This window comes from Copadichromis virginalis, linkage group LG7 (genome assembly GCF_057382275.1).
Source record: "Copadichromis virginalis isolate Kocher_CV1m ecotype Utaka linkage group LG7, C_Virginalis_male_GT1.1, whole genome shotgun sequence".
In the NCBI taxonomy this organism is placed as follows: domain Eukaryota; kingdom Metazoa; phylum Chordata; class Actinopteri; order Cichliformes; family Cichlidae; genus Copadichromis; species Copadichromis virginalis.
The window spans coordinates 6,265,453-6,293,201 of record NC_140624.1 but is presented as its reverse complement, the minus strand read 5'-3'; the positions used below and the strand labels follow the sequence as shown (position 1 = coordinate 6,293,201).

The 27,749-nt window shown below is 41.9% G+C and overlaps 1 protein-coding gene across 1 annotated transcript in view; it reads right to left on the bottom strand.

The window, feature by feature from the left end:
• abtb2b (ankyrin repeat and BTB (POZ) domain containing 2b) overlaps window positions 1-26,305 on the bottom strand; it is a 41,089-nt gene extending 14,784 nt beyond the window's left edge. Inside the window, exons 1-2 of the mRNA XM_085461383.1 lie at window positions 26,034-26,305; window positions 24,850-25,941 (exon numbers count right to left, since the gene is read on the bottom strand). Coding sequence (XP_085317509.1) covers window positions 24,850-25,741 — 892 coding nt within the window. The 5' untranslated portion in view covers window positions 25,742-25,941; window positions 26,034-26,305. The remainder of the gene's footprint in view (window positions 1-24,849; window positions 25,942-26,033) is intronic.
• Window positions 26,306-27,749: the final 1,444 nt, after the last annotated feature.

Sequence of the window (27,749 nt, the reverse complement as noted above, 5' to 3'; positions counted from 1 at the left end):
GGTAGCACAGACAGCAACCTTCATTATAACCCAGGGGTAGGCAACTCCAGGCCTCGAGTGCCGGTGTCCTGCAGGTTTTAGATCGCACCCTGGGTTAACACACCTGAATCAAATGATTAGTTCATTACCAGGCCTCTGGAGAACTTCAGAAATGCTGAGGAGTCATTTAGCCCTTTAAATCAGCTGTGATGGATCATGGACACATCTAAAACCTGCAGCACTCGAGGCTTGGAGTTGCCTACCCCTGTTATAACCCATACAGCGGACGTGCTTAGCAGCACTTGCTAAATACATCCTTTATAGTTTTAGATTTTATCATGCAAAAAGAGGAAGTGAAAAAAACACAACTAATCGGGAAACATCTTAATTGAAATACATAAGCAAACATTATAACATGGTTGTTTCCAGCACATTAAAATAATACAATTTCACGAGTTGTGAGACAAAATTCATAATTGTACTAAATTATGAGGCACAGCTACTGATGAAACTATGGCCAATCATGAACACATTTGGCATTTCCTCTTTGAATAAACACTCAGCAGACCCAGTTAGTCCAACCCAACCATCTCCGACAGTTTGAATATGTAATGTTACAACAACAAAAAACCCCTGGTTGTCAGATGAGCAGGCAAGGAGATACAATCATTTCTTGCATAACGACATAATGTCCTGTTCTTTCACTGCTTTAATTGCTGTGTTCCAACTAAAATGGATAACAGTAGCGACCAGTCAAAGTAAGAACACAGAGTGGCCTTTTCTGTCTTTCAGAAAAGATCTCCTGGGTAAAGCTCCCAGCTTAATTAGTTTTGCCTGGTTTGTTTTTAGCCGAGGTAGCTACTGTGCATCTAATTGATCTGAATACAGTTAGCTGCCCAAAAGTTAACCTTTATTTTGGCTTCTGAATATGAAGCAAGCTTTCTGCCAAGCCAGAGGAAATAAGGGGCCGAGGATGAAAAAGAGAAATGGAAAAGAGGAAAGATGATCAGAGCAGGTTTGTGATTTATTTATGAAGCCAGAGGAAAAAAAGCTGCATCATCTTAAACTCTCCCTTCTCTCCCAAAAGGGAAAACATGGGCTACCGTCCCTAAAATGACATTCCCATGTGCTTCCGGCAAGTGCTGCGTTCTCACTGGAATCAGAGTGGGGATGTTGAAAGAAAAAAACTGCTGAAACATGTTGAAAAAAAATCCCATCATCTTACACTACAGCCTCTTCTTTTTAGTGATACATGCCAGCAAGAGATAACGATACTTTTACTGCTGACAGAATCAAGGAAGGCAAAGGAGGAATGTTGAAAGAACACCAAGGGAAACCACACATACATTTTTGGATATATACTTTTGTTTTAAAGCCTTCAGATACACCAAAATGCCTGGGTATAATATATTCAGTATATTTCATATTTTTGAAATGATGTAAACACATATGAAAAATATGGCAGGCTTCATACTTACAATCTTGTTTCTGGTCTTTCATATAAGTATAGACAAGAGGCAACAGAGGCCTTTGAAAGTGACACACAACTACCACAAGCCATCTTTGGAGGTAAACTGTTGGAAGAATAAGATAGGGGCATTGTATCAAGATGTCCTTTCTCTCATATAGCACCTAACTGAAGATAATCCACTTCAAAGGGCTTCGCACTACAGGAAACACTTTGTTTGGTTTAAGTGATGGTTCTGCCTGCATGGAGCGTGCAAGACAAACAAGAAACATTGCTCTCTGTGAATTCACTGGACAATTACTTGTGTCTCACATATCAACACAATTAAAGATTACAGGGTGAAGGGTTAAGGTTATAGGGTGTTCAGTGTCTGATCTGACTGCATCTGACATTTGCTTTTCCATCAACTAATGTCTAGAAATGTTGAAGGGTGCAGTGAATGTGTGAAAACCATGTAGCGGTCAGCGCCAATGGGTGGAGTTCATCAAAGACTAAATAACTTTGACATGTGATCATGACTGATTCTGAATATGCTGCCTCATTGATAGAGTCATGTGCCAGAGTCACAGTGTGTTTCAGTAAGTACTGTATTGCACTGAGTCTCTGCCCAAACAGGTTAGCAGGATTTGTTCTTATTATACTGCATGATTTATGACTGAGACGAGTCCCCCGCCCAGACAGTAGCAGTCACCTCAGTGCAATTTGTAATCAGGGGGACCTGACAGCTTGAATATCTAAAGGTGTTAGCACTGGATTACTCAACACAGGGTACATGATACACTGACTTCTGCCAAAGGGGAAATCTAGTCTCTCTCTCTCGTACTTTCTCTGCACCATCTGACTCGTATTATATGTGCTGACTCCCCATTCCAACACAATAGAAACAGCTGGCTGTGGCAGACTACTACTGCTACATGCCACACAAACAAATTATACACAAGCTCCAACTCATTCCTAATCACGGATGAGCACAAACACACCAATACACTGTCATCTGTCCAGATAAAAGAATGCAAATGTGCATCATGTGCAACGTCAGCTGTGATTTTATATAGAAAGGCCTCATGGGAATTTGGGGGGGTTTCTACAGTATTCTACAAAGGCCTTTGGCAATCTTTCCAAGGAAAGTTGAGGGAAGTTTGTTAAAACACATGCTGCATACATGTGAGACAGGAGTCTGATGATTTCAGTTTCTCTTCCTCTGTAGATGGAATACACCTCAGGTGCTTTACTGTGTGTACACAGTCATGCTTTGTGGACACTATAGCCACAGTGGCCTCAAAGTCAGAGTAGTATGCTGTTTGTCATGTGCAATCAGAAGAACTCATTCAAATATAGCTTAGTTCAAGCTGTAAAAGCAATTTTGAAAGATCTGTCTTGTTACTGTGGGTGAGTAAAAATATGAATATGAAGGTGCAAGACTTGTCTTTAGAAACGAGCAGTGCTATAAAAGTTAACAGTTATTTTGACTCCCTGTAGTTGGATTTATTAACAAAAAAGTCAAATTGATGTTATTTCTTTCCTCAAAACCTTAACTTAAAAAGAGAAACCCATTACTAACATCGACCTGGTTTCAGTTGTGAAGCGTACCAGCCTCAAACTGAAAAACTGAAGCTCTTTAAACACGATGCTTGTTGACCTTTCAAGAATATTAAGCCTATATTAGCATGTTGCAAGAAGATCTGAAGCAGAATCTTTAAAAATGTTAACACAGCTTCAATTTATTCTGTAATATTTCAAAGCTGTGGCAAATGGTTAAAACCACTTAGTGTTTCTCACAGTCCCACCCCGTTGCTTGCCTCACCCTGAACCCGAGCCTGCGTCATTTGGGCCTGATGTAGGTCTGAAAGCCAACCAGGGCCTGTCTCCACCACCACTAAATAATATGAGTACCAGCAGCTCCAGTACTATGTGAATTATTTTTCTCTGGGAGAAGCAGAGGATAAGATGATAGGATGAGGGCAGGGAGGAAAGGGACTTAGGTCGCAGAGCTTTATAGGAAGACAAATGAGTCATGTAGAAAAAAAAAAGAATATAACTGAAGAGGAACTGGGGGAAAGGCAGGAATATCTGAGACTATGAAGAGAGCGAGGCACGGGAAGAGAAGTGACACAAGGGATTCATTCTTTTGTGGTCATTATGGTTCCATTTCTGAGGCTGACCTTGCAAATGTCATGTGGGGAATCTCGGCAACAAATCAAAGCTGAAACTTACCACAAAGCCTATGGCAGTTCCCAGCCCATCTCAACCATCTCTCAGGAGCGTTACTGCTGCTCCTAGCTTAGCCAAGCTATCACTCACGACTATGTTTGACATGCTGTCGAAAGAAGGTCAGAACAATCCAACAACTAACTTTTTGGTGTGCAGAAAGTTTTTTGAATGTAGTCCAGGGAGCCTGTCACTCCATGTGTCTTTATAAGTGGTGTTACATGGTTTCAGTTTCAAAATTGAAAAACTAAAGTATAAACTGCAATCTGCAAGGACAATATGCCAAAAACTCTGACGGAAGAGCTGATGAAAGTTGATGCATCCTTGCCTTCCTTCTTGTGCCTCGACCCTCACTCTGTTACTCTTGTGTTATCTCTCAGTGCAACAGTTTGTTCTACTTGAATAACTTGTTCAGCAGAAATGCTTTGTAGCAATATTAATAGGCTGGATATCTAGACTCTGGAGGACATTACTGCTTCTCATATCACCGTCCTTGGGAACTTACCTATTCAGAGCATGTTAGGCATGCCAGGCTTTCAGACTGCATTTTAAACTCTCAGAAAATAACTGTCATACATAACAAGGCAAGAACATCTGTGTGATTTTTAGATTTTAACTTTTCGGTTTAACTTCTTCTTCCCACTGGCAAAAAATACATTCTTTGACCATAATTGGTCTGTGTGTGTTAATCTGTTTTGTCTACTGTAAAGAGAGCGTGTGAAAGACACAATACATTGCTGCATATTCTCACTGAGCTGATAGAAAACTTGAGACTTCTCACACACAGCATGCACGCGCGCACACACACACACACACACACACACACACACACACACACACACACACACACACACACACACACGTAAACACCTGCCTCTCCTCCTTTAACAGCCTCTTCATTCATTACAGGGTGGATGGATCAGAGAGTCAAGGAAAGGGGGCTTCAAAGACACTTCCCCTGGCAAAGAAGGAGCTCTGACTCTGGTTTAGGAGGCTATAGACTTGTCCCTTTGTGGAGACTGGAATGTGGACAATCACACAATAGTACAGTGTTTGAAAGAGCTGTCTTTGGGCGTATATCACTCCCACCGTCTCTTGTCTTTGACACCACAAACGACCACACTCGTGCTTCATTCCTCTCCAGTGGAATCCATTGGCCAGATGTGATCCTTCACTCATAGACCTGACCTCTTGTTTTCCATATGTAAAGGCTCCAAAACACCTGTTTTTCCACACTTCCAACGTCACCCGCACAGCCCCATTCTTTTGTTTCTTGGCATTCCGTCTTTAACACGGCATTGACCGGGATTTGAGAGAGAGAATAACTGTAAAACTGATGACACAATTTTATTACTGTATATGTGTATATCTCTGTTGAATCACCATGATTAGTTTTGGTCAGCTCCACTGACTACAGTACACAGTGTTAAAAATATACATGGATTTTCTAGCCCTGGCAAACCCTCCTAATGATCTTATCTAAACAGATTTTTTTTGTAGGACAAAGAACCATTCAGAAACTTGAAGTGGGTATTAATATTTGGGCTTAAAATAATCTAGCATTTGACAAGTTAGCATACAAGTTTGTACAACCTATGTGGAGCATGGACAGAGAAGCATTCATAAGTCGAAGCTGCTGACATTTAAAATCTTAGTATTCACTAAAGTGACCATACACTGCAGTATTTGTGTTCAAATCGTTATGGTTCTGAATTAAAAGGCAACAGAAGCTAAGCCTCTCTTTCATACGCAGTCATGCACACACCCAGTCACACACCTTTCAGCCTGAAAAATCACAGACCTTGGTAGACAAGTGAAGTGAGGTCTGGCCAACATCCCTCTGACACCTTTGGCAACCCCTGGCTTTAGGGGGGCACAGGTCAGAGGTGGTCTTCAGCTGGGGCTAAAAAGGGAAGTAACCTTATCAGCTGTGTAAATGTAGCGTCCTGAAGTCACTGACTGAGAACAATTACAGAACACACTAAGATACAAAGTTACGTGAGAAACTATTTTCTTTACTAGAAAGATATGTAGGGTAATAATGGGCTACTCCTGTCCTCCAACTGCTCCCTTAGAACTGGCTTAAAAGTAAGTGAGTAAAACTAAGATCGGAAAACAAGCATTTAAAAGTGTGACATGTAATTGCAATGCCTGTGCTGAAAGTCTAATTTCTGCATTGTTCCACTGTCAGAAGTCAAGCCAAAAACCCAGAATGGAAAGCCACAAAGATTAGATCTGAACCTCCATGTAGGGACTACTAACATGAACAGAATGTCTGAACTTAAGGTTTTAGGTCTTACTATTTGAACATCAACAGATATTTTTTAAAAGTGTTACTTCAACCATGAACTGTGCTGCTCATTTGTAAACTTCAACAAGATGGATAAAAGATCTAACATCTAGACATGCTCAAAGCCATGCTGACAAGCCAAATTAAGTGGTTCCATCAGTGCAACAATATGACATTGAGCTGTAAATAGGGATGGGTATCGTTTAGGTTTTATCCGATACCGGTGCCAAATCGGTACTTTTGAAACGGTGCCGGTGCTCAAACGGTGCTCAAACCGGTGCTTAAAGAATGGAGAACACAAAATTGGTCCAAAAACCTCTCATGTTCAGCTGTTTTTTGTAAAAAGATAACAATGTTAGCCTTTTCTGCAGCTATGGGGCATATATGGTATCACTCTTGGCTGGAAGCAGTGCTTAAACAATGGAAAAAACACAAACTTTGTCCTAAACCTCTCATGTAGAGCAGGGCGATATGGCCAAAAATATTTATCACGATATATATTTGAAAATTTGCGATAACGATATAACCGACGATATAATTGATGCGAGACAAAATACAACTCCACAACATTACTAGCGCAAAAAGACAACCTTCCATTTATTTTCACTTAAACAAGAAGCTGGTTTTTATGTACATTAAAGCTTTATAAAAATGTAACAGTGCAAATGCAAATTCCTTGCTGAAAGTTTAACCAAAAGGCATTTCCAGTAGAAATGGGCTGACATATCCTGAGCATAACCATGTATAATATCCACTGAAGTTAAAAAGAGGTGCTTTGCAACATTAAACTGCAGTGTGCAGTACGCATTTTTCGGACCATAAGGTGCACGGGATTATAAGGCACATTAAGCGAAACAAAGCAGTCAGATAAATCAAACTTTATTAAACTCATTCTTCTTGCTTCCTCCACTTCTGTACCATTGATTCATTAATGTTGAATTCTCTGGCAGCTGCTCTATTCCCATGTTGTTGCAGTCTATTAATGACTAACCTCGTATTGTGGATGGATTATCTCAGTTGTTCTCCTGACTGAAGATTGGTCCTTTTACAGCATCCTGCCATGCGATTGCATTTGTCTCTAACCATGAAGAACCTTCACGTTAACTTTTATAAGTGGAAAAGTGTTAGTGTTCGTCCTCCAGCTTCACTGTTTATGTTATGCTAACATAGCTGTGTCGCTAGCGATCACGTAGCACATCATTATATACCAGCTAGCCCAACTTCAGTAACCCTACAAACGTCACTGCTGTTTAGTTTCCTGTCTTCATTTATGTTGGAAGTGATAGCAGAGCTGTACGTTTGATTTTTTTCAGAAATCTCTCAGTCAGAACATGCAATATCATGCTTAGGTAACTAGCGAAACTAGCGAGCTAACTTCCGCTAGCTTCCTGCTAACTTCTAACTCCGTTAAATGTAATAACTTTTGTTTTCATGGATGCCTGGAAGTTAAACTTTATAGTTACACCTGGTAAAGCAGCAATGCTGATCGTTTTATTAAAGATGAAAGAATTTAGACAGTTTTTAACTCTAAGTGATGCTGCAGTGTTGTTTGACCTGAAGCATACGGAGTTTAGGACCCAGATTACTCCCAGATTTAAGAGCATCTTAGTCCGACAAATACGACAATAACAACGGCCGCTTGCATGTTCTGCAAAAAAATGTGCTTTGTTGTGTATCTGACGGACAAACACCAAACCAGTTCCACATCACGGAAGTTGCACCATTTTTACAAACCAATTCTGGTTCATCTGTTTCACTCAACAATCGGCCATGTGCGTATGAAAACAAAGGCACTGCGCATGCGCGTTTTACTCCCATTCTATCGCGATATTTCATTTTCCTATCGTTGCCTAACATTATACCGGTATTACCGTGAACGGTATAATATGGCCCAGCCCTACTCTCATGTTTAACTGTTTTCCACTTTTTCTTTGGTCATTTTAGCCTTTTTAGCCAGGGTGAAGGGAGTATCTGCCATCAAACAAGAGGACAGCATGTAGCTATGATGATGTTTGCTAGTTCACCTTACATGCATTAATGTAATAACGTGGTTAGCCTACTCAACGTAAATTAGCTATTCACGCAGAGAAGAACGGCTGCTGCCACCATCATCCGTCATCATTTCTGCTACACTGGCAGGGCTAGGGGCCAGGACTCTCCTCTTCGTGTTTTTGGGGAATGTTGCATAACAGGCAACCCACCCGCAGTAGATGTGCACGGTGTGAGGTCTCGCAGCAAGCTATCAAATACGGTGCATTTCTGGGCTTTTAAAAAAAAAACGCTATGAGTCGCCAGGTGTTTCATCGGATTTGAGGTGTTACCTCCTTTGACAGTATCACAGTATCAGCTTAAAGCACTTGTTGCAGGCTGCTGAGTTTGTATATTTTGCTATGAAGTACAGCCAGACTTTTGACCGCTTCGCCTTGGGCATTTTAATCTGTAGCTCTGCTCTAACAGAACGTACGTACCTGGCCCCGCCTACTATCCTCGGAAACGTAAAACGATTGGCTAGAATCTAAAGTGTATCACAGCTCAGGAAAAAAAAGCACCGAAATAAAGCACCGAAATGTGCGCTGCTTTTCGGTCTGGTTACTACCGGTACCCATCCCTAGCTGTAAATATGCTCTGCAGTAGCATACCTACAACCACCCCCAACACACTTTCACTCATATTAGGAGTGGCAGGATTCAGGAGGGCTGGCTTCGGTTTCCCACAGACTTGAAAATATTACATTAAGCTCCACACAACCAGCCCTAATCCTAAACATGACTTCAGCTTTCTCCCCTTATCCTCTGCCTTCCTCTTACCCTCTCTAATCATGTTTTATATTTTACACTCCAGGCTGACTGTGGTGCCTGGGGTGAGCTCGTTTTATTCAGAAATCCCCTTTTCCATATGCTCCATATAGTGTGCAGGAAAGGGACACTATAGCTCTATTATTGGATGACTTGTTTTATAGGGTTCGCTGGCTTGTTGTACAGTACTCAGGCTGTAACTATACAGCACAGGGAAGCTGGTCTTGTTTCTCTAATGACACAGGATGATTGTCATTACGCACACATATAAACATAACCTCAAATCCACCCTCTTGTAATCAATGCCCATGAGGTGAAGCCCTTAAACAAAACTACAAAAATAAAACAGGAAAAATAGAGGAGTGCAAGTATAATAGGAGCAGTGTAACTGTGCTTAGGTTTATAGACAAGTTCTCATTATTGTCCTTTTTAAACATCAACAGATCCATCTGCTGAGTGTTGTCTTATGGTCTTAATAAGAGTGGACATTATTGCCTGTAACAGATCAAGGGCTGGCCTTTTAAACAGAGAAACAGTTAACCTCCTCATGGGCTGTAGGCTGGGCAAACACGTACAAATTGTCTACGTGTTTGCATGTGAGTGTGTATTTGCGCTAATTGCTCCCTTTCTGTCTCTGTGATCAGCTCATTTTCTCTCAGCTGGAACTTGAGAGTAGGAACAAAGAGCCAGTCAGCTTGGATGGCAGACAACATGGTCATTGAGCAACGGTCTGAACCTGAACTCGACACTGACTCAACTCTCAGTAGCACATGCTAACAAAAATGAAACAATATTACAACAATCACAATCCTCAAGAGTCCGGTTTATAGGAAAAAAGGAGAAATCAGCTTTACTGTCCAGCTGGCTCTGTGTGTGTGTGTGTGTGTGTGTGTGTGTGTGTGTGTGTGTGTGTGTGTGTGTGTGTGTGTGTGTGTGTGATGGATACTTAAAGCCAGAACTTTGAAGGTTAAATGTGACCAATTCACAGCTTCAGTGATTCATGGTACGTGCATGAATCCACTACCTTAGTTTGAAGTTGATTCACATAAACGCAGTACTTCTGCCACCATTAAATTATCACACTACCCCCAAAATAAACATGAAGATGACGACAGAAATAACCCTCAGCAGCATGAGGCGGTTCGATGCACATGGAACTGTTTAATTATCACTTCAATCCCTCTCTATGTCTAACGCCTTTAAAAAACATTTTGTGACTCACCATTTATTAGACTGAGCTTCTAATTTCTCTCAGCTCGCTAATTTATTTTTTCTTTAAACAAACTAAATTTAGCATTCACAAATTAGTCTGGGCAATATTTAACACAATTTCAAGAGTGGCGTCCACAGACAGTCACACTTTCAAAAGCTTGAGGAGATAAATTCACACACCGTATCCCTCTGAATGTCTGTGTTCAGATATAAACTTTTTTCTACTGCAGCATGGTTCTCATAATCCAAGTAGTGGTTTTGATAGTTAGGCTTTGGAGTCTGATGTTTTCAAAGAATTGGATCCAAATTCCCCCTTGTAAATCTAAAGCAGTTTTCTGCTGATTAACATTCCGGGTTTGCCTAGGCAGAGAGCAAAAGCATGATGCAGTGAGTCAAACTGGGGGCTGGAAACAAGGCTGGTGGGGTGGTGGGTAGATTACGATAAGTACTGTAGGTCCTCTCACTCTTTCAATCACTGCTTTGCTTCCTTATCTTTGTCACTTCTAAGCTAAATCTGTTTCCCCCTCACTGAAACAAACTGATACAGAGGGCAGCAATCAATCAGATCCTGTTTTAAGCAACACAACATCCAAAAATATTAAACAGTGAACAAAAAATCAAGATGCTAAATAAGTGAAAGAGTAGAAACAAACCTTTTGTCATTCAGCATTATCAAGAAAAGCTCCACGTTTTGCATACTGCTCGTATATTCTAGTTGTATACAACTGCATCATAAAATATTCTGTGATTACAACAACATAGTCTGTGTAATGTGTAGCACCCAAACAAAGTAAAGTAACTCGAGCAAAGACACTTTCAGTTTAAGTGATTAAAAACTCCAGAGTCAGCGCAATGAATGTGGAAGGCTATGATGTCTCTTGAAGACAATAAAGGATTTGTAGAGTAGTGCTGCATTAACCCTCTTACTACTACACATTCCAATTAAACCTGCATTAAGAAAGGACAACCCACAGACATCCCATTATAGCCTGCCATTGGTGAGATAAATACAGAGGATGAATGTGCATCATTTCATGGACATTACAACTCATCAGCATTTCTCAGCAGCAGTGAGTGAACAAAGCTGAGCTTTGCTCAAAAGGCCAGCAGTTCTTTGTGTGGCGTAATTAGCAGGGCTGGGTCCATTTACATCTGTCTGCCTTTACAGGCCACTGATGACAACAACAACTGTCCTCAGTACAAAAAGACAGGAGATAGTTCGATACTGGGAGGGGATGCACAATTGTAACGTTGTACTTTGAAAGCGGACAGAGCACCTCATGCAATTAGTCAGGAAATCAATGTCAGTGATGGAACATCTGCAATATTGCAAATAAATCAATGAGCCACCCTAACCTCAGGCACAAATGATGACATTGTGATAAATGTGCTTGCTCCAGTCTGGCCACACACATATAAAAACAGAACGAACTAATTGTATGCGCCAATCACTGACATGTCATAAAGAGCACAAATGATGGGGTCATGTGTCAGTCTCACAGATGACAGCAATAAGCGGATCAGAGCACTAAATATCCTCCGTCTGTGCGACCTGGGTGCGTTAGGGACCGGCAGGGTGTGTCAAGATGTCGACCTCTTTAGCAAGACGTAGTAAAATAGCTTTAACCGGACCAGTCACTTTATTCAATATGCTCTATGACCCATCTGACACCCACTGAGGTTTACAGCTCACCTATGACCCCAGCACACCCCTTATACGCCCCTTCACACACACGGAACATAGAGGGAGTGTCCGCACCTCCAAACAAAGCCGACTAAAAGACCATTCCTGTATTCAGTTATGTAATCTCTTGACCCCAAACTCTTCACATACATAAAGCCACAACTGGACACACAAAGACACATATCCACCCTCTTTTGTGTTCATGAGGTAGCAAGTGTCCACATGGTGGTCAGCGATACAGGAGACACGTAAAAGCTAAACAAAGCGTCATTGTGTCTTTACTCTACTTACAAACATGCCGATGGCATAGTGGTGGTGGGCACGGAGTTTGGGAGTTCTTGTGTTATCTACTCTGTTTTCCTTAAATAAGCTCAAAATGAGAAACTGAGAAAAGAACTTACTAACTTTGTGGTAATCTGCATATATGTGAAACCACAATGCCCTTCTGTACTAAAACTGAAAATACAGATACAGTGTTCGCTCCAGCGATTCTCTGCTTCCTGTAGAAATGATGACTGTGCTTCTCTGCATTTCTGGACTTGAGTTCCCATTTTGTGTCATGAGTGTGAGAAAAAGAAAGAATGAATAGAAAGAAATAGAAATAACGAACAAAAAAAGAAAATTAAAGCACCAGGCTGTGTGAATCTGGTCTTGGCCACTCAGTTTATTTTTGTGCACCTCAAGATATAACAAGACATGAAAAAGCATAAATCTCTGTCTGGTGTACCCATTTATTTCTTATTTCTGTACTTCTGACTAACTGCAAGCCGGCCAAATATCACAAAAAGCAGTCAGTGTTAATATTTCTGGTTAAATAAAAAAAATGACTCCACTAAGAAATACAAATACTGCAGCAATTATGTTAAGTCATCATTATTTTGTAGCACAGAGTAACCAAACAGTGATGTGTGTCCAGCACAAATATTTCAGAAGTCTATGATGAGTTTGTGTTGCTTCTTCTCTATAGGGGGCACCTGCTCACACATTCCACAGCAGCAATCATGGGAGCTACACAAATAAAGTTGTGGGAGGTGAGCATGTGTGTGTATACAGGGGTTATGTTTGTTACTGCGTTCCCAGCTGTTGCTTCTGCAAGTGCTATAGACAAGCTTCGCTCATTACGTCTCCTTTAAAAGTTACTAGGAGTTCATTTTAGCAACTTAACGTGAGATTTACCCCTGAGGTACGTTTTATTGGGTCTTTCCACTATTGTAGCTCTGTGAGTACGAATGTGTGTGTGACTGTGTGCAGTCAAGACGTAGGTCAAGATGAGTCTCTTCCATGGGTCTCTGTGGACCACCCACTGAAGCCCCATGCTCTAAGCAGCAGATGGGGGAAAAAGGCAAGCATCCCAGACAAGATATCACAAGAGACTGTTGCCTTTCTCAATCTCTGCTTCTTACAACTGCAAAACCAGACAACTTTAACAAACAGAGGATTGTAAGAAGTACAAACCATGCAATGGATGAAGCCAATTTGCCTTTAAAGAGATTAATAGCTTTGGCAACTAGTGTGTGTGTGTGTGTGTGTGTGTGTGTGTGTGTGTGTGTGTGTGTGTGTGTGTGTGTGTGTGTGTGTGTGTGTGTACACATTTCTTCCTGAGCATAGCAGAAGAACTGGTCACTTTACTTCAGCTGACTTTCCCACACTGCTACCCAAAGCCACAATGGCTAAATAATAACTGACAGTCTGTTAGCTCTTCCTAACACAAACACGCAAAAACTCACACCCTGGCACACATGTGAATTTTATATTACCAACTGTATCCTTTACAGAAATTAATATAACCTGGCAGGAAACAAATGATAAATCATTGTGACTGACACTGCTTGAAACATATTCGCAATCTTAACAAAATAAGAGGGTATAGCGAGTGGAGAAAAGTTTCCAAATTGCTGTACAGTAAACCCACTCAGACCTGTAATATGTGCTGAGTGTTGGGCTCAAACCACCATGGGTATTGTTAGTAAATCATGACTATTGAGAGGTGCTAGCCACATCCTGACCACACACAATAAAACACACACACCCCTCTACCCTTCCCAAAGAAAAATAACTGCCCAACAGCCAGAGACGCTTTAAACAGGGTGGTGTGCGTGGGTGTGTGAGTCTTGTAGAGGAATGTTTATGTGTAACAAATTTGAGGAGAGGACTGTTATTGCGTGCACACATACACAGATCCAATACAAATGAACAACCTATTTTCATTCTCCTGTTCTATATGCTGCTATAGTCTGACTGTGTGTGATGATGACAGCTGAGCATATGCACGGGTCTCGCCATCTTTATTCACCATCCCCTGCAATTCTTTCTTGACAGGCTTTCACTGGGCAAAATCTCTATTTTCTGCCCCATAATTCCACAGTTTTTAAAACTCTCTCTAACTTAGTTCTTGCACTTCCTGTCCCATTCCAAGACAAACAATAATGCTTGCTTTGCCCACACGGGAAACCCCAGAACCACATATGGCTAGACAGACAGCAGGAAAGGTTCATGGGATATTTCATTCAACTGCTTGCCAAGTGTTCAGAGTTTGGTCTTGGAATACCTAACCTCATAGGTTTAACACACACACACACACGCACCGACACACATGCATGCACACACACACAGTGTTTCCTTACCCTTGAACAATTCTCAGGCTCCAATTTCAGCCCCCATGCAATCTCAGAAGGGCGTTCAGAAACAGGAGAGTGATAACAAGAAACATTTTTACCTTCAACCACTTGAAAGAAACATGAAGAAAACAGAACATAAGATACTAATGATGAGATCTAGTGCACAGAAGGAATTCTACATAAAGACAGTGATATATATTTGTATATATATAAAAAAAGAAAGATTTTTCTGGTCCACTGCTGAAAGCCAGGGTTAACCTAGCAGTCAAGATCTATACAATATGATACCCAGAGATCGCTAAATATATTTAAAATAAGACCTCTTGGGTGCGTTTTCATGTGAACATAATTATGCTTTCCCCAGTCATCCTCTCTGGGTAGCAGGAGTCTGCAGGAGTGTGCGATACAGATTTGCATGGGAAGTCTCTGGCTGACCTTTGGCCAGGGGTAATTGGCAAGACAGAACTAGAGATGAGAAAAGAAAGAAAAAGAAGGCAAAACAGGGAGGAAAAGGGTTTGGAAGATAGAAGACGAGGAGGAGTGATTCCTTGATTTTGGTTTTACACTGTGGTGACACACAAACCATCTTGCAGAAATGCAAATGAACTCATACATAACAAAGACAACCACAGAAAAAAAGCCAGAGAGTGTTAAATGGAAAGTTGCATGCAGTGTATGAGCCAGGGCATGAATAGCACTTGACCTGTCAGCTAACTGCTGACCTCACTACTCTGTAGCTACTAACACAAGTTGGCCAGAGGGTAATTATGGGCTACAGAGCAGCAGTCCACAAGAGCCAAGAACCACTAGGCAGGTTCAGCTGTGTTTTTTCCCCTCTGTGCTTGTCCCTCAGGCCTGCTTTTCTCACTGTGCAATTCACTACTTTTGAGTAAGTCCATAATTTATTCCTCAGTATGGACATGTTAAATTATTTTAAAACACACATTCATAACCCTTCTCTCTTCCTGTCTGCTGGCAAATTGTACCAAAATCAAAGCTCAATACAAATCTATCATTCAATCACTGTCTCACACATACAAAACACTATGTCACTGGTTTCCTTGTAATTAGATGATGAAGACTCTCGCAGTAACGCAGAGTAGCAAGTGTGACTGATAAGAATAAAGAGCCCTCTCTTTATTCTTATCAGGGGGGCGGCATGGAAGGAGAGAAAGATGGAGCCTTTGGGAAGCTTCCAGGGGTCAGGGCAAGCAGAAGCTTAAATCAAGTTGTTCTTTCCCAGCATGGCGCTGGAGATTATAGCTATCCATTCAGATATGATGGATGTAAAGAATGTGTGTTTTCTTTTCCACTTTCCTTTCCTGAAAAGCAACAGATATCACATAGAGATCCCAATGAGGTTAAGAAGTACTTGCTATCACAACTCCATTCAGAAAACAAATAAACCCGCTCCATGCTGATAGTGTAGGTTCCTTTCTATCTGTGTCTGCCCATTTGCTACTTATCAGACTGTGCTTATATCTCTGGTGTTTTTGATTTTTTTGTCTTAGTGTGCAAGCGTGTTCTGTTTGAGTTATCTTTGTATATTCAGACAGCAAGATAGAGCCACAATGTTATCAGAGTCAGAGAAGCACCAAGACTTCTCCTTCCTCAGTCTCCACATTTGGGCTTTCCTCTCAGGCTGCTGTCGTATGTACATTCTCCCTCGTTCCCCTGACATCAGACTGCCTGGACTGTGGAGCCTGCCTGCAGACCTCATGTCAAACAAAGCCTTTCAGCAAAACAAATTAAGGCAGTTATGTTGAAATGTTTGCATGGCACCACCTGAAAGAGTAAAAGCTGTTCTTTTTGGCTGGGGCTCGGCTAACTGGCTGGGTGTTGGCGTTGCAATATTTATGACTTGCTAACCCTCAGGCTGACTCCCTCCCCACTGCAAGCCTTAAACTCGCAACACATATGCCCCCTGCATCTCCATCATGCAGACGAACACACCCTTTCTTAGCACCTGACTGGAGTACTGAAAGGCTCCTTCTGTGGTGGAGGCATTTCCTGCCAGGCTATAGACAAGTATGTAATTGCTCGGGCATTTGTCTAATGGAAAGTCATGTTGACCAGCTCCACAACATTATTTTTCACCTCTGTTAACTGGGTAGGTTTTAGATTTTAACTTATTTGTGAATGAGCTTTTGAGAATTCCTTTATAAGACTTATTAACAGAAGCGCCACAAGGCTATATGCGGTGCGTGGTCTAATATCTAATGCAAAGCATGTGGAAATAAGAATGGGCTATAATTAGTCACACTTGTATTTACAGGCCACGCTGGTGGAAGAAATGTCTAATCCTAACACGTTTAAAAATCCCATTGGGCTCACGGAGAGTTAAACCAAATTAGGTTTGATGAGCTGATGAATGTGTTGGCATTGAGGCTGTTTTCTGAGGCTGTAATTTGCTCCTAGAAGTCTAAAAGAGGGGAAAATATTGAGTATTTTAGTTTAACTCGTGCTCTGTTTAACTCCTGTCTGACTCACTTCCTCTACAGCCTCTCCATGCATAGACAAAAGCAATACAAACTCACTTCAGATCACTGAGGATACTAATAGACCAATTCACATTCAGAGAGAATGCAAGCTAGACTGCAGAATTAATCAATGCCAATAAACAAATGAAAAAAATAAACCAATAAAAAAATAAATAAAACTGGATCACTGTCCACCCTTTTTCTTAAGCCCTTAACTATTAGATTTTTTTTTAAGGTTACATTTCTCTGAACACGTTCAACAAAGCATCCTTTCACTGGTATAAAATTCCTACCACATAACACGCTTTCCCCTCCACAGCTCAGATTATATCAGTCCTGGAGAGGAAATAGTGCTGGTGTCCAGCACTGTCTGTGACCCAGCAGTGACACACAGATGGCCAACACAACACAGAAACAGAGAGCAGATGTGGCTAAAAACACAGAGGCCATCAATTCGCAGAACACATCCAGTCAAACACACACTTCCATGGACATGGGCCCACATATGTACACAGTTAAATACAGATGTAGCCCAAATAAGCGGGATCGTGCCCAAGGGACAAATCCAGTGCAGACACATAGTAACACAAACAGAGTGTTAGGTCAGAATTTTCTTAGTGCAACAGCAATAGCATTTAAGCCCTATAAACACAACAGAAACAAAACCTATGACCTATGTATAATGGCTAACATTTTCAAAGGAAATGCATGGTGATTATGTATAACTAGGAGTCTTTAAAGTCTGGAACTTGGGAACTAGGATAATCTGATGATGTCCCCACAAACTCTGTCCTCAGCGTTAATCTAACCTTTCATGTCCAAAAGCATACCTCTTAAATCAAAGTGTATGTCAGATATTCTTAAAGTCATACTTTTATTTCATCAAATGCATTTCATTGTTGGCTTTTCCTAATAGTAGACATCCTCTTTTGGTTACCTACGAGATTTGATCTGTTTATTTCAGTTTCAGGAAGGAGTACACATGTGGTGGATTTCTGTACAGATCTTATCGACAGAAAGAGGCTTAAGTCTGGAGCAGAGGGTGTCCTGTCTTGACAGAGTCTGCTTTCCTGTGCCCACATGTGTACTCCATATGGCTCCTTCCCTGCACTAACCACAAAGGAATTCCAGGAAACCTAACTGTACATGGTTTTTGGTCTAAATATGCTGTGTGCTGCGGTGGCTCTTTTAATCACCACATATCCATGTGGATGACCATGCCCCAACAGGTGATGTTTTTAGAAGATGGCACTGCTGGTTAGAAGGTTTCAGATGCAAAAAAAAAAAAAAAGAAAGAGAGAAGATATACAGCAGTAGGATTGGATAGAGAAAAATAACATGTGCCAGAAAAGACTGGAATATGACTACCTGATATGCTGTTACAGAGGTCAAATAAATAAATAAATAACCAGATTTGATAGGCCATACCAAGTGAAACATTTCAGATGAAGCCAAAGAAGTCTGCAAATCAGCACAACTTGGGAAAGGGTTGATATATCCTGTGATGTGGGCAAAATCTGCTGAGCCTCAGAGTTTATATACGTGTTGTTGTTGATGAAGCTGCAGGCTCGACATGCAAACAAACACATTCCAGTGTCTGGTGAAGAAAGATTAGACAGTTCAGGGAAGGGAAGACTAAACAATTAGTACCCTTACTTACGATGGCAATGATAACCAACAGCCATACTCTGCATCCATTTCTGTCACTGGTCACGGGCATTTTGAGAAATTTTAAAAAGCAAAACTCCTCTTTGGGCATTCAGATAACTGCATCTTCTTGAATTCGGTGAAACAGAAGTACCGTAGACAGTCTCCACTCATCACTGTGCTCATCACTGTGTTTTAATGCCTTTGTTAGCTGTCACTCTGTCAGCCCTTAATCAACCATGTTGACAGATAAGGCTAACTCAGGACTGCACACAGTCCCAGTATGCACACTGCAGTCCCTCTTAAAAGCACAGATACCATCAGAATCGGACTAGAGGCAGAAATGGATGAGAGTGCACGACATCAAAGCAGAGACAAGCGCAAGAAATTTCAAAGGCTGCAATGACCTACTTCTGACATGTATGCACACAACTCCTTTAACCTGTCAAAATGGGCACTGTGCTCACTGAGCCTGACACACTTACCAAAAAGCTTGTCATAAATGCTGTTCTTGCATTGTGCTTGCTTTTTATTTTCCATTGCTTCCATCCTATTCTCTCTATCCAACTTCTCCCTCTGGAAAATTGGCTCGTTGTTCAGGGAGTTAGAGAAACTACTCCCATCGTTAATGCAAACTATGAACCAATGCTCAACCTGCGAGTGATGTACTGCGAGTTGGGCCTTGGTTTGTCCCAGTGAGGAAGAAGCTGGTATGTAGTGCATAACAGCTTGTTCTAGCCATGCAATGGCAACTATTAAGCTAGCGTACTTGTGCAATTTTGTTCGTCTTTTTTGTACTGTTAACTACACTGATGGGAATAGTAATACAAAGACAACAAACTACAATAAATAGTGTATTTGGATCCCGAAGGACTAAGGTGAAATACTCTACTTGTGTAAATTTGCAAATACTCATGTGTACAGTAGTGTATGTGCATATGTAAATGAATATCAGTATGAACTCAAGTGTGACTATCTCGAGGGGATAAATCTGTGTGCACAACGGTGAGGCTACCAGCGACTGTGTTTGCTTTTCCAGTGCAATATATCTGAGATCTGCAGTCTCCACACACTGCTTCTCTGACTCTGGTGGACAAAGAGGTCACTGACAGAGTCACAAAAAGCTCCCTCTTTCAGCTTGTTTACAAAAACAACAGTTTAGACTTTAAAGGAAAGAAGAAGAAAAAAATACTTTCCAAGCTCGGCTGAAGAACATCCAAAAGAAGCTGTGCCCTCATTCAGCACTGGCTGGAGTGATCACAGCCTTTACTTTGGCTCCCAGGCGGCATGTACACGCTGGAGCAATCCTCCACACAGACTCCAACTCTTCCTCAGCTGCAGACATTTGGCTTGAATCTACCTGGCTATATCAGAGAACGCAGCACAGAGTAATTAAATCCAATCCATGCTCACAAAAATGTGTTTCCTCTTAAACTGCACACTTCCCGATCCTTCTCCATGCAGCCCTCCCATCTGATCTATTTGTGTGTAATTAAAACATTACAACCCAATCACCCACAAAATGGTTCTATATTGACTACAGTGGCTGGCTTTAGTTTTGCTGGGGGATACAAGCTGCCGAAAGGGTGCATTCCAGCTAATGCCTATTAGCAATTACAACCATGATGCCTGGCACTGATTTTTTTCAGAGTAAGAAGCAGGAAAGCTGATTATTTTAGTAGGGGTTTGTGGTTTGACACAGACTTAGGGAGTTATTCAGAGTTTACTTTGGGATATCTGTGAATGGAATGAATGTTTAAAGGCAAGGCAGAACTGATCTGCACTGGCCCAGAAACAACCAAATAAAGGATTGAATGAAATATGAATAAAGAGTTTGTGTGCATCTGTGTATAGAGATATTTTTTCTCTTGTACTTCAGCTAGAATGAATTGGTTGTGTTATTAGGTTAGGTCCTTTATAGCCATTTGATTGGGCAGATCTGACAAAAAAAAGCAAAAGAAACATAAGCACAGAAAGGCTACTGTAGTTTAACCTCCTTAAAGGTTTCAGAAATTGGTGACCTTCTTGCTCACATCCAATCATAGATGTACATCAACAGTGGCTTTCTGATGACATGCAAATCTACACTGAACACAAAACAAACAAACAAAAAAGTGGTAAAGTGCATTCTTCTGCTGAAATAGACCACTAGTATCAGGGAATACCATTGTGTTGTCAATGATCTCTAAAGATATCAAGTTAGGTGGTGCTTTGTGTCAATGCAACATCCATGTGAACATGATTTCTAAGCTGAGCTCTGCCTACAGTGTCACACTCTCGGGTTCGGCAAATGAGTCACACTGTTTTAACTGTTTAGCATTCAGTGATGAAGCGTTTACACTTAAACACCAAAGTATAAATGGTCTCACGCAAACACTGCAGAGACGCGGGCAGGAGTATAAATAAAGCTCGTGTCAGCCCTTACACTGAGATGATGCAATGCACTGTTATTCCTCTTAGATATTGCTGACATTCAGGCAATGCTCCAAGATGCCTGGTTAAAGATTGCAACCATTTGCCAGCCTGTCATCCTGCTTCCCTCATTAGCTTCCCGAGCTGTAATCCCAGCCCTATGGACAGAGGAATGTGACTCTCCCATTGCACATTTTTCAGTGTAAACAGGTCAAAGAAGTTTTATAAACATATAACTTCCCCAGTTTGCTGACAGAATACCGATTTCCAATATTGAGATTAGAACTCTGAATCTAGACACAAAGGAACAACTGCTTTCAACTTTGCAATCACTATTTGTATGTCACTTGACCTCTTTCCCATGAATATCTGCCATGCCCATCTCTTTGGTTCCACTCCCTTCAGTGATTTACTGTAAACAGTGTTAAGAAAAAACGTGACTCATGCTGCTGTAATATGATAGGAGGTACATTGCCAGAAGGCAAAATAATGTTAATACAGTTTTATTAAAAGAGACAGGAGTTATACCTGAGGTGGTTCACAATATGAACTCCAAGATTATTGTTTGACTTTATTTTCATTAATTTAACAGACACAATCACCTGCATGAGAGGATAAGAAGTCAGTGATAGTTTCCTGGTTCGGTGCTATTGGCTTTTTACTAGTCAGACAAACCATTCGTGCAGTCATATCTGTGAAAGCATCACTCATGGTTTGCCAACAAGGGTCAGTATCCGCAAAGCCAAGTATAAGAAACCACATTTAAGTACAGTGAAACACAGAACTCTAAAGGGTTACTGTTTTTACAGCTGGGACAACACAAGCAACCACTGCAATCAGTGACATTGACCATTAGTGTGAATGCAGCCTGGTACATGCAGTCACAAATAAAGCTTTAACACAAAAGCACGAGAGTTTAGTGAAGCATTAACCCCATCTACTAAAGCTTTAACACTTAGTTTTGTTGGCCCTTCAAACAAATGTCTGCCGGCAGTTTTCAAACGGGTCACCTAAATTAATCCGTGTGGATATTTAGGAAAACGGGTTTGTTGTTAATGCTCGTCTCCAACATACTCAACACTCTTGCGAGCCCTTAATATTATTAACATTTTTAGGTTTTTTTCTCCCAAAACTCAGTTTGATCCTCACCAGATTTGTGCAACAGGGGAATGTATTTTCAGAGTGCTGGTTTCTCCATCTGTGTGACCACAGCACTGGGCTCCTCTCCCTGCATCTCTCTGCCCACTGTTCCCACGCCTCTTTATGGGCTAAATACATATTTAGGGAAACACTGAGTAGCAAATCATATGCTCTGACAGTACACCCCAAACCCAATACTAGCAGTCTTTTTACTATCTTCATGGATTTAAAGAAAGAAGAGAGAAGAAAAAAAATGTTAGTACTGGACTAAGTTTATCTATCCATGTATAATATTTTGAGCATGAACGCTCTCTTTCACTGAGCCCCTGCTTCAGACTATACAAGTATTCACATTCAAGTTTTAGAACAGCAACCCAAATATCAAACTACTGCCCAGTGCAAAGTGTGAATGGGGCTGGTGATTGAATTTAAAGTCATGTCCCAAAATAAATGACCCTCTAGTCAACTGTTTGCAAATCTAACTACTGGACTGCTGTTACAAGCCCCTTGAGCAAACAACTATAAAGTCCGAGAAAAGCGGGAAAAAAGTCCTCCAAACACTTGAATGGTGCTCACTTGGAAATTGTCCTATTAGCCAGACCAAAGCTTAACACACATCTGTGTGCTAGACATAACGATCAATGATTTCATAGCCACTTCTACTGTCCATTAGTAAAGCTACTACTCTGCACTTTAACATGCTCCACTGTACTGTCAATACAAATTATACCAGGAAGTGCTCGCTCACGCCATTTCCTTGTGAGGAGAAATAAATGACAAATGGATTCTTCTGTATAGTCACATTGTGTATAGCGTTCAACCAGTGCTGTAGATCCATTTATATGCAAGCAAAGAAGACTAAATTGGTTTCAGGGTCTGTGTGCATGTCAATGTGCTCGGGTGAGTCTGCAAGTGTAATGAATAAGATCCTGGCACATCACAACTGGGTTTCTCTAATGCACTCCCTGTAGACCAGAAGAAATAAACAGATAAAGATGAAGTGGATGTGGATGTGAACGCAATGGCAAAAAAAAGGGAGAAAGAGGGAGAGAGAGAGCCAAAAGTTAGACTAAGCATGAGAGGGCAAGAGGAAAGGAGGGAGGGAGGGAGTTTTCAGTTTTGTTATTGGAGCCGTACAAGTCATTTCTAACTTAAAGAGTTCCAGATGTGGGTCAGCCTCTGAGAAAGAGGCAGAAAGATGAAGTGAGATCAAGTGAGAGGGAGGAGTTTTAATAGAATGTGCCATGCATTCTATATGATCAATAATCTACCCTCCCATACTGGTTTGTAAGAAGGAAATGGATATTTGTTTTTTGTTTGGGTGGTAGGCAAAAGAGGGGATGTTGCTCAGCAGTAGGAGGTTGCCGTTTAGGGTGTAGGGTGTCAGGTGGAAAGATGGTAGAGGGGTATGTGGCTTCCATATCCCAGATTTAGCCCTATAAAAAGCTATGGTGGTCAGAATAATAGTCTGTTGTTATTATATGCACACACACACATCACACGATGGTCTTTCTCAAGACCAGTGACTAAACTCACCAAAATAGGCCAAACCTAAGCTAAAGACATCTGGTGAAGTAATGTGACAAAAGCTGCTTTTTAACTTTTTTATGAAATAGCACCCCAATTCAAACGTAAAACCAAACAACAGGCCTGTCTAATGTACAGCAATGTTCTGTTTATAGCACTTGCAGGCTTAAATGGAGCAGATATAATGATGAAGCCACTGGAAGCTGTACAGACTTTGAAATGGAAGGTAGCAGTTAATATGTGAGTGCATGCATGTGGGAAAGTACTATCTATTACGAGCACATTGATCTCAGATCAAAAGTTGGCCGTGTTACATTAGCGTCTTCTCCACATGCACGGCACACTTGCACATAATTGTGCAAGTGTGCTTCATAATTGTATTTAATATTGACTATCTATAGTTATTTTTTCTTTCTCTCTCTCTCTCTGAGTTGTGTATATTGTTCCTTGGTGCGTGTATGCATCCTCAGCATTTGCTTTGACTCCCTCTGTGTTTGACTAAGCTGCACGATCACACAACAAAAGGCCATTGTGCTGCAGTAAAATAGCTCTGCTCCAGGGAGCTGGTAGTGGGCCACAAACAAAGGCTGGTTACACTGTCCCAACACAAGCTCATGCATCAACTCAACGCTGGGCTGCCAAAACAGTCATGGAAAGAGCACTGTGAGTGTACTAGGGATCAACAGAGAAGGCGGAGAAAGAGACTTGATTCAGAAGGGATGTGAGGGTGGAGGAAACAAATAGGCAGGGAGCAGGATGCACAGCTGTAGCTGGAGGAGAGAGGAGGGAGAGATGTAAGAAACAGTATGCAGGGATGGTGGTGGGTGAAAGAGATCTGTCTACCAGGAGTACAGGATGAGGAAATGGAAGAAAGGGAGGATTTTAAAGGAGTGTGGCCAACACAGCGAGAGGCTGAGAGGTGAAGTCAGCGCATACAGAGAGCTATGTCAACAGACAAGCCTCCTGCCTAGACTCTGAAGGCTCTCTGCACTCCAAACCACAACAGTAGAACACCAGAGTGACATGTGAGGACTCAATCTGGCTGGTTGAGTCTTTTTTCTCAGCAATTTGTTGTTTTGTGACTTTGGTTGAACAGAAAATGCCTTCTTTGCCCACATTAGAGGCAATTTTCTTACTCTGACAAGTCAAATTGGCAACAAATACATCAAATTCTCACACACTAAAAGCTGCTGTTGTAATCAGCACCAGGCCACAATTAACCTTTTTCCACACATGGACTCAGAGGGAGTGGAAAGTTGTGATCAACACTCAGGAAGACCAATATGTGATACAAAAAATAGTATGAAACAAAACATTCACTGAAGGTCCTCACTCTATGCTATGCACTGTTAACTTAAATGCACTTTTATATACATCATTTATATTTACCATTAGCGTTCTTCCCGCAGATGAGGTGCTCATAGTGTTGCAGGACTCCCCACAGCTCAGCGTCATTGTTGACCACCCCCTCCATGGCCTCTGCACTCACCGTGACGCACCCTGACCCCAAATCAGGCCCTGAATGACCCCTCTCGGCCATCAGCACCCGGGCACCTATCTCCTCCACCAAAGCTTCCATGCATGCAGTTAGGCATATGGCCGCATACTCGTGGATGCGCACGGAGATGCGGGTGTCCACCATCCAGCGGAAGAAGCGTCCCACAGAGAAGGAGAGGCCGCAGCGGGCGGACTTGCCTTTCCTCAATAGTTCACCGGCACTCATGCTGTACAAGGAGATGGCCTTAACTGTAGCAGAGACGCAGTAGTCGGCGAGGGCCCAGCTGAGCACCAATTTCATGGCACTCTGCACTTCGAAGCGTGTGCAGCGGCAGTGCATGACGCTGAGACGCTGAGCCTCTCTGGAAATGCGGATCAGAGCCCTGCGGAGAAGGGTGGACAGCCGCCTCACAGCCTCCGGTGAGAACACAGGTGTAGTCCCCCATTTCATGCTCCCACTCTCGGCCACTTTACGCAGTATTTTGGCCACCTCCTCCTCAGTCCATGGAAACTCTTCCAGTTCAGGTAAGCGTGGACACTTGGAGAAGATGTCCTCTGGGTCTTCTGGAAGGACAGTGTTGACAGTGTCCCAGCTGTTGTTCCTGCTATTCATGGAGCCGGAGTAGTACCACCAGTTCCCCCGGTGAGGGGCCGTCATGAATGCCTGGGAGTTTGACTTTGAGGAGGACAGGCTGAGGGATTTGCAAGAGTCCCCCGCCCCGTAGCCCGAGTCCAGAGTTAGGTCCTCCAGGGTTTTCATGTGGGCATTGCTCAAGCCAGCCATTGTCGTCCAACGGCCTTCACAGAGACCTTCTGGAAGAGAGGCGAACCTCCTCAGCGGCTTACCTGCAAAGTCAGAGAAGCAGCTGACGAAACTCCTCGGCGAGCTGGACGAACTGGTTACACAGCGCAACACTTGTCAGACATGCTGTGGAGTTCAGCGTGGGACGGCGAAATACTACAACTCCTTCAGCAGACAAAGTCCTGGTTGTTAGAAAGAGCAGACTGAATCAAAACTCTCTCTATTTCATTTACAAAAAGGACAGCCAGGATGATTCAAGTCGCACCCGGCTCACCTTCCCCCTGATCTCACCGGGATTTAAACTTTCCTCCGGTAACCTGTCTTTTAAGAGATGAAAACAGTCCTTCCGCGATTTCAATACAGCCAGAGTCGAGTTTACTTATAAAATAGCTCCATGTAGCCGCTCAACAGACAGAAAGTCTTTGTTTTTTGCGCAGACAATTGTGGAAAAGTTCGAATATATATCTCTGCTCTCCTCTCACAGCTCGTCGTCACGTACAGTGTACCGGAGAGACTCGGCTGCAGATGTGCGTGAGGAGGGACTGCTGCTGAATGACAACGCGGAAGCAGCTCAAACACCAATCAGAAGACGCCCGACTCTCACGTCAGCCAATCAGAGCACACTTAAAAGCTCTCCTAAGTTGGAAAACAAAAGTAAACTTAATTTCCCCTGAAAGAGGGATACCGTAACACTGACGTGTATGACCTACTACTGCATTTGCCCATTATCCAAGTATCACACAATGTTTCAGATATTTTGTGAGAACATTATTTTATAAATATATTATTTTGTCAAATCGAGAGCTCAAAAATACTATTAAATATGATTAAATTATTAAATACTATTTATTGTAACAGTAACAGATACATGGCACATCATCCAGTCCCTAGTTAGTTCCTCTCGTTCACTCAGAAGTACATGGCTTGTTCACTGCATATTAGTCAACTGCACTGTAAGTATAACAGCTACCCTGAGGTACCCCTGAGCAAGGTACCGTCCCTACACACTGCTCCCCGGGCGCCCAATGGCTGCCCACTGCTTCACTGAGTGAATGGGTTAAATGCAGAGAGCAATTTCCCCACGGGGCTCAATAAAGTACAATAATGTACACACTTTCTTCTTCTTCTAATGGTGTAAGACTTATACCATATGAGGTGGAGTAAAGTTTACTTTTGACTGTACAAGGTTTAGGGTTTTCACCGAAAACTGCATTTTAAGCTTATTTAGAACAGGAAGGAAGGCAGAAATACTGCAACAGCTCGAATAATGAGAGATTTTGTAGTGGTTAACTAGTAGTGCACTGTACATTCTGCTCATTCAGCACCAGTTCAGCAGAACTAATAAAAAATAGGCCTGTTACTACCTGCTTCTCATTAGTCTGCGCTCACATAGGCAGGGTGTGTCTCGATTACACATAAGGGGTTTAAAGCACAAGACTCACTCTACGTACCTGCTGGACCGCAACAGTGGCTGCAATAAATGTTATCTTGTATATACAGACCCACATGTTACATGACATATCGTCTGTGTGCATGAAGTGGAAAACCCCAGTCCTGATATGTACATGCACTCGTATCATGCTGTCTGTATTAGTCAGTCATAGAAACTGAAAAAACTAAAGTACATGTAAACTCCCCAATTTCTTGCTGTTAGTCAGAGCATAAGACACACGGGACACGGGAGAGGAGATCACAAGGGGTCAGCGCTTGCCTCATCCAGACCTTGTTTAGCTGTGGTGTGGGCAGCGCTTACTTCATGATCTAGAGAGGAAAGCCACAACCGTGTCAATGATTAAATGTCAGTTCTGCTGGGAAGTTTTTTAATGTTAGCGTCATGATGTTTCACTTCTCACATATCACTCATATGTGATCACAGTGTGATATGTGATCAATGCACAATGAGTTCTCTGGATGTATTAGAAACCATTTTTCGGAGGAAGCTTCATCACCTGACTGACGTCATCGTAGCGTATTGAAAGTAGTGTTTCCC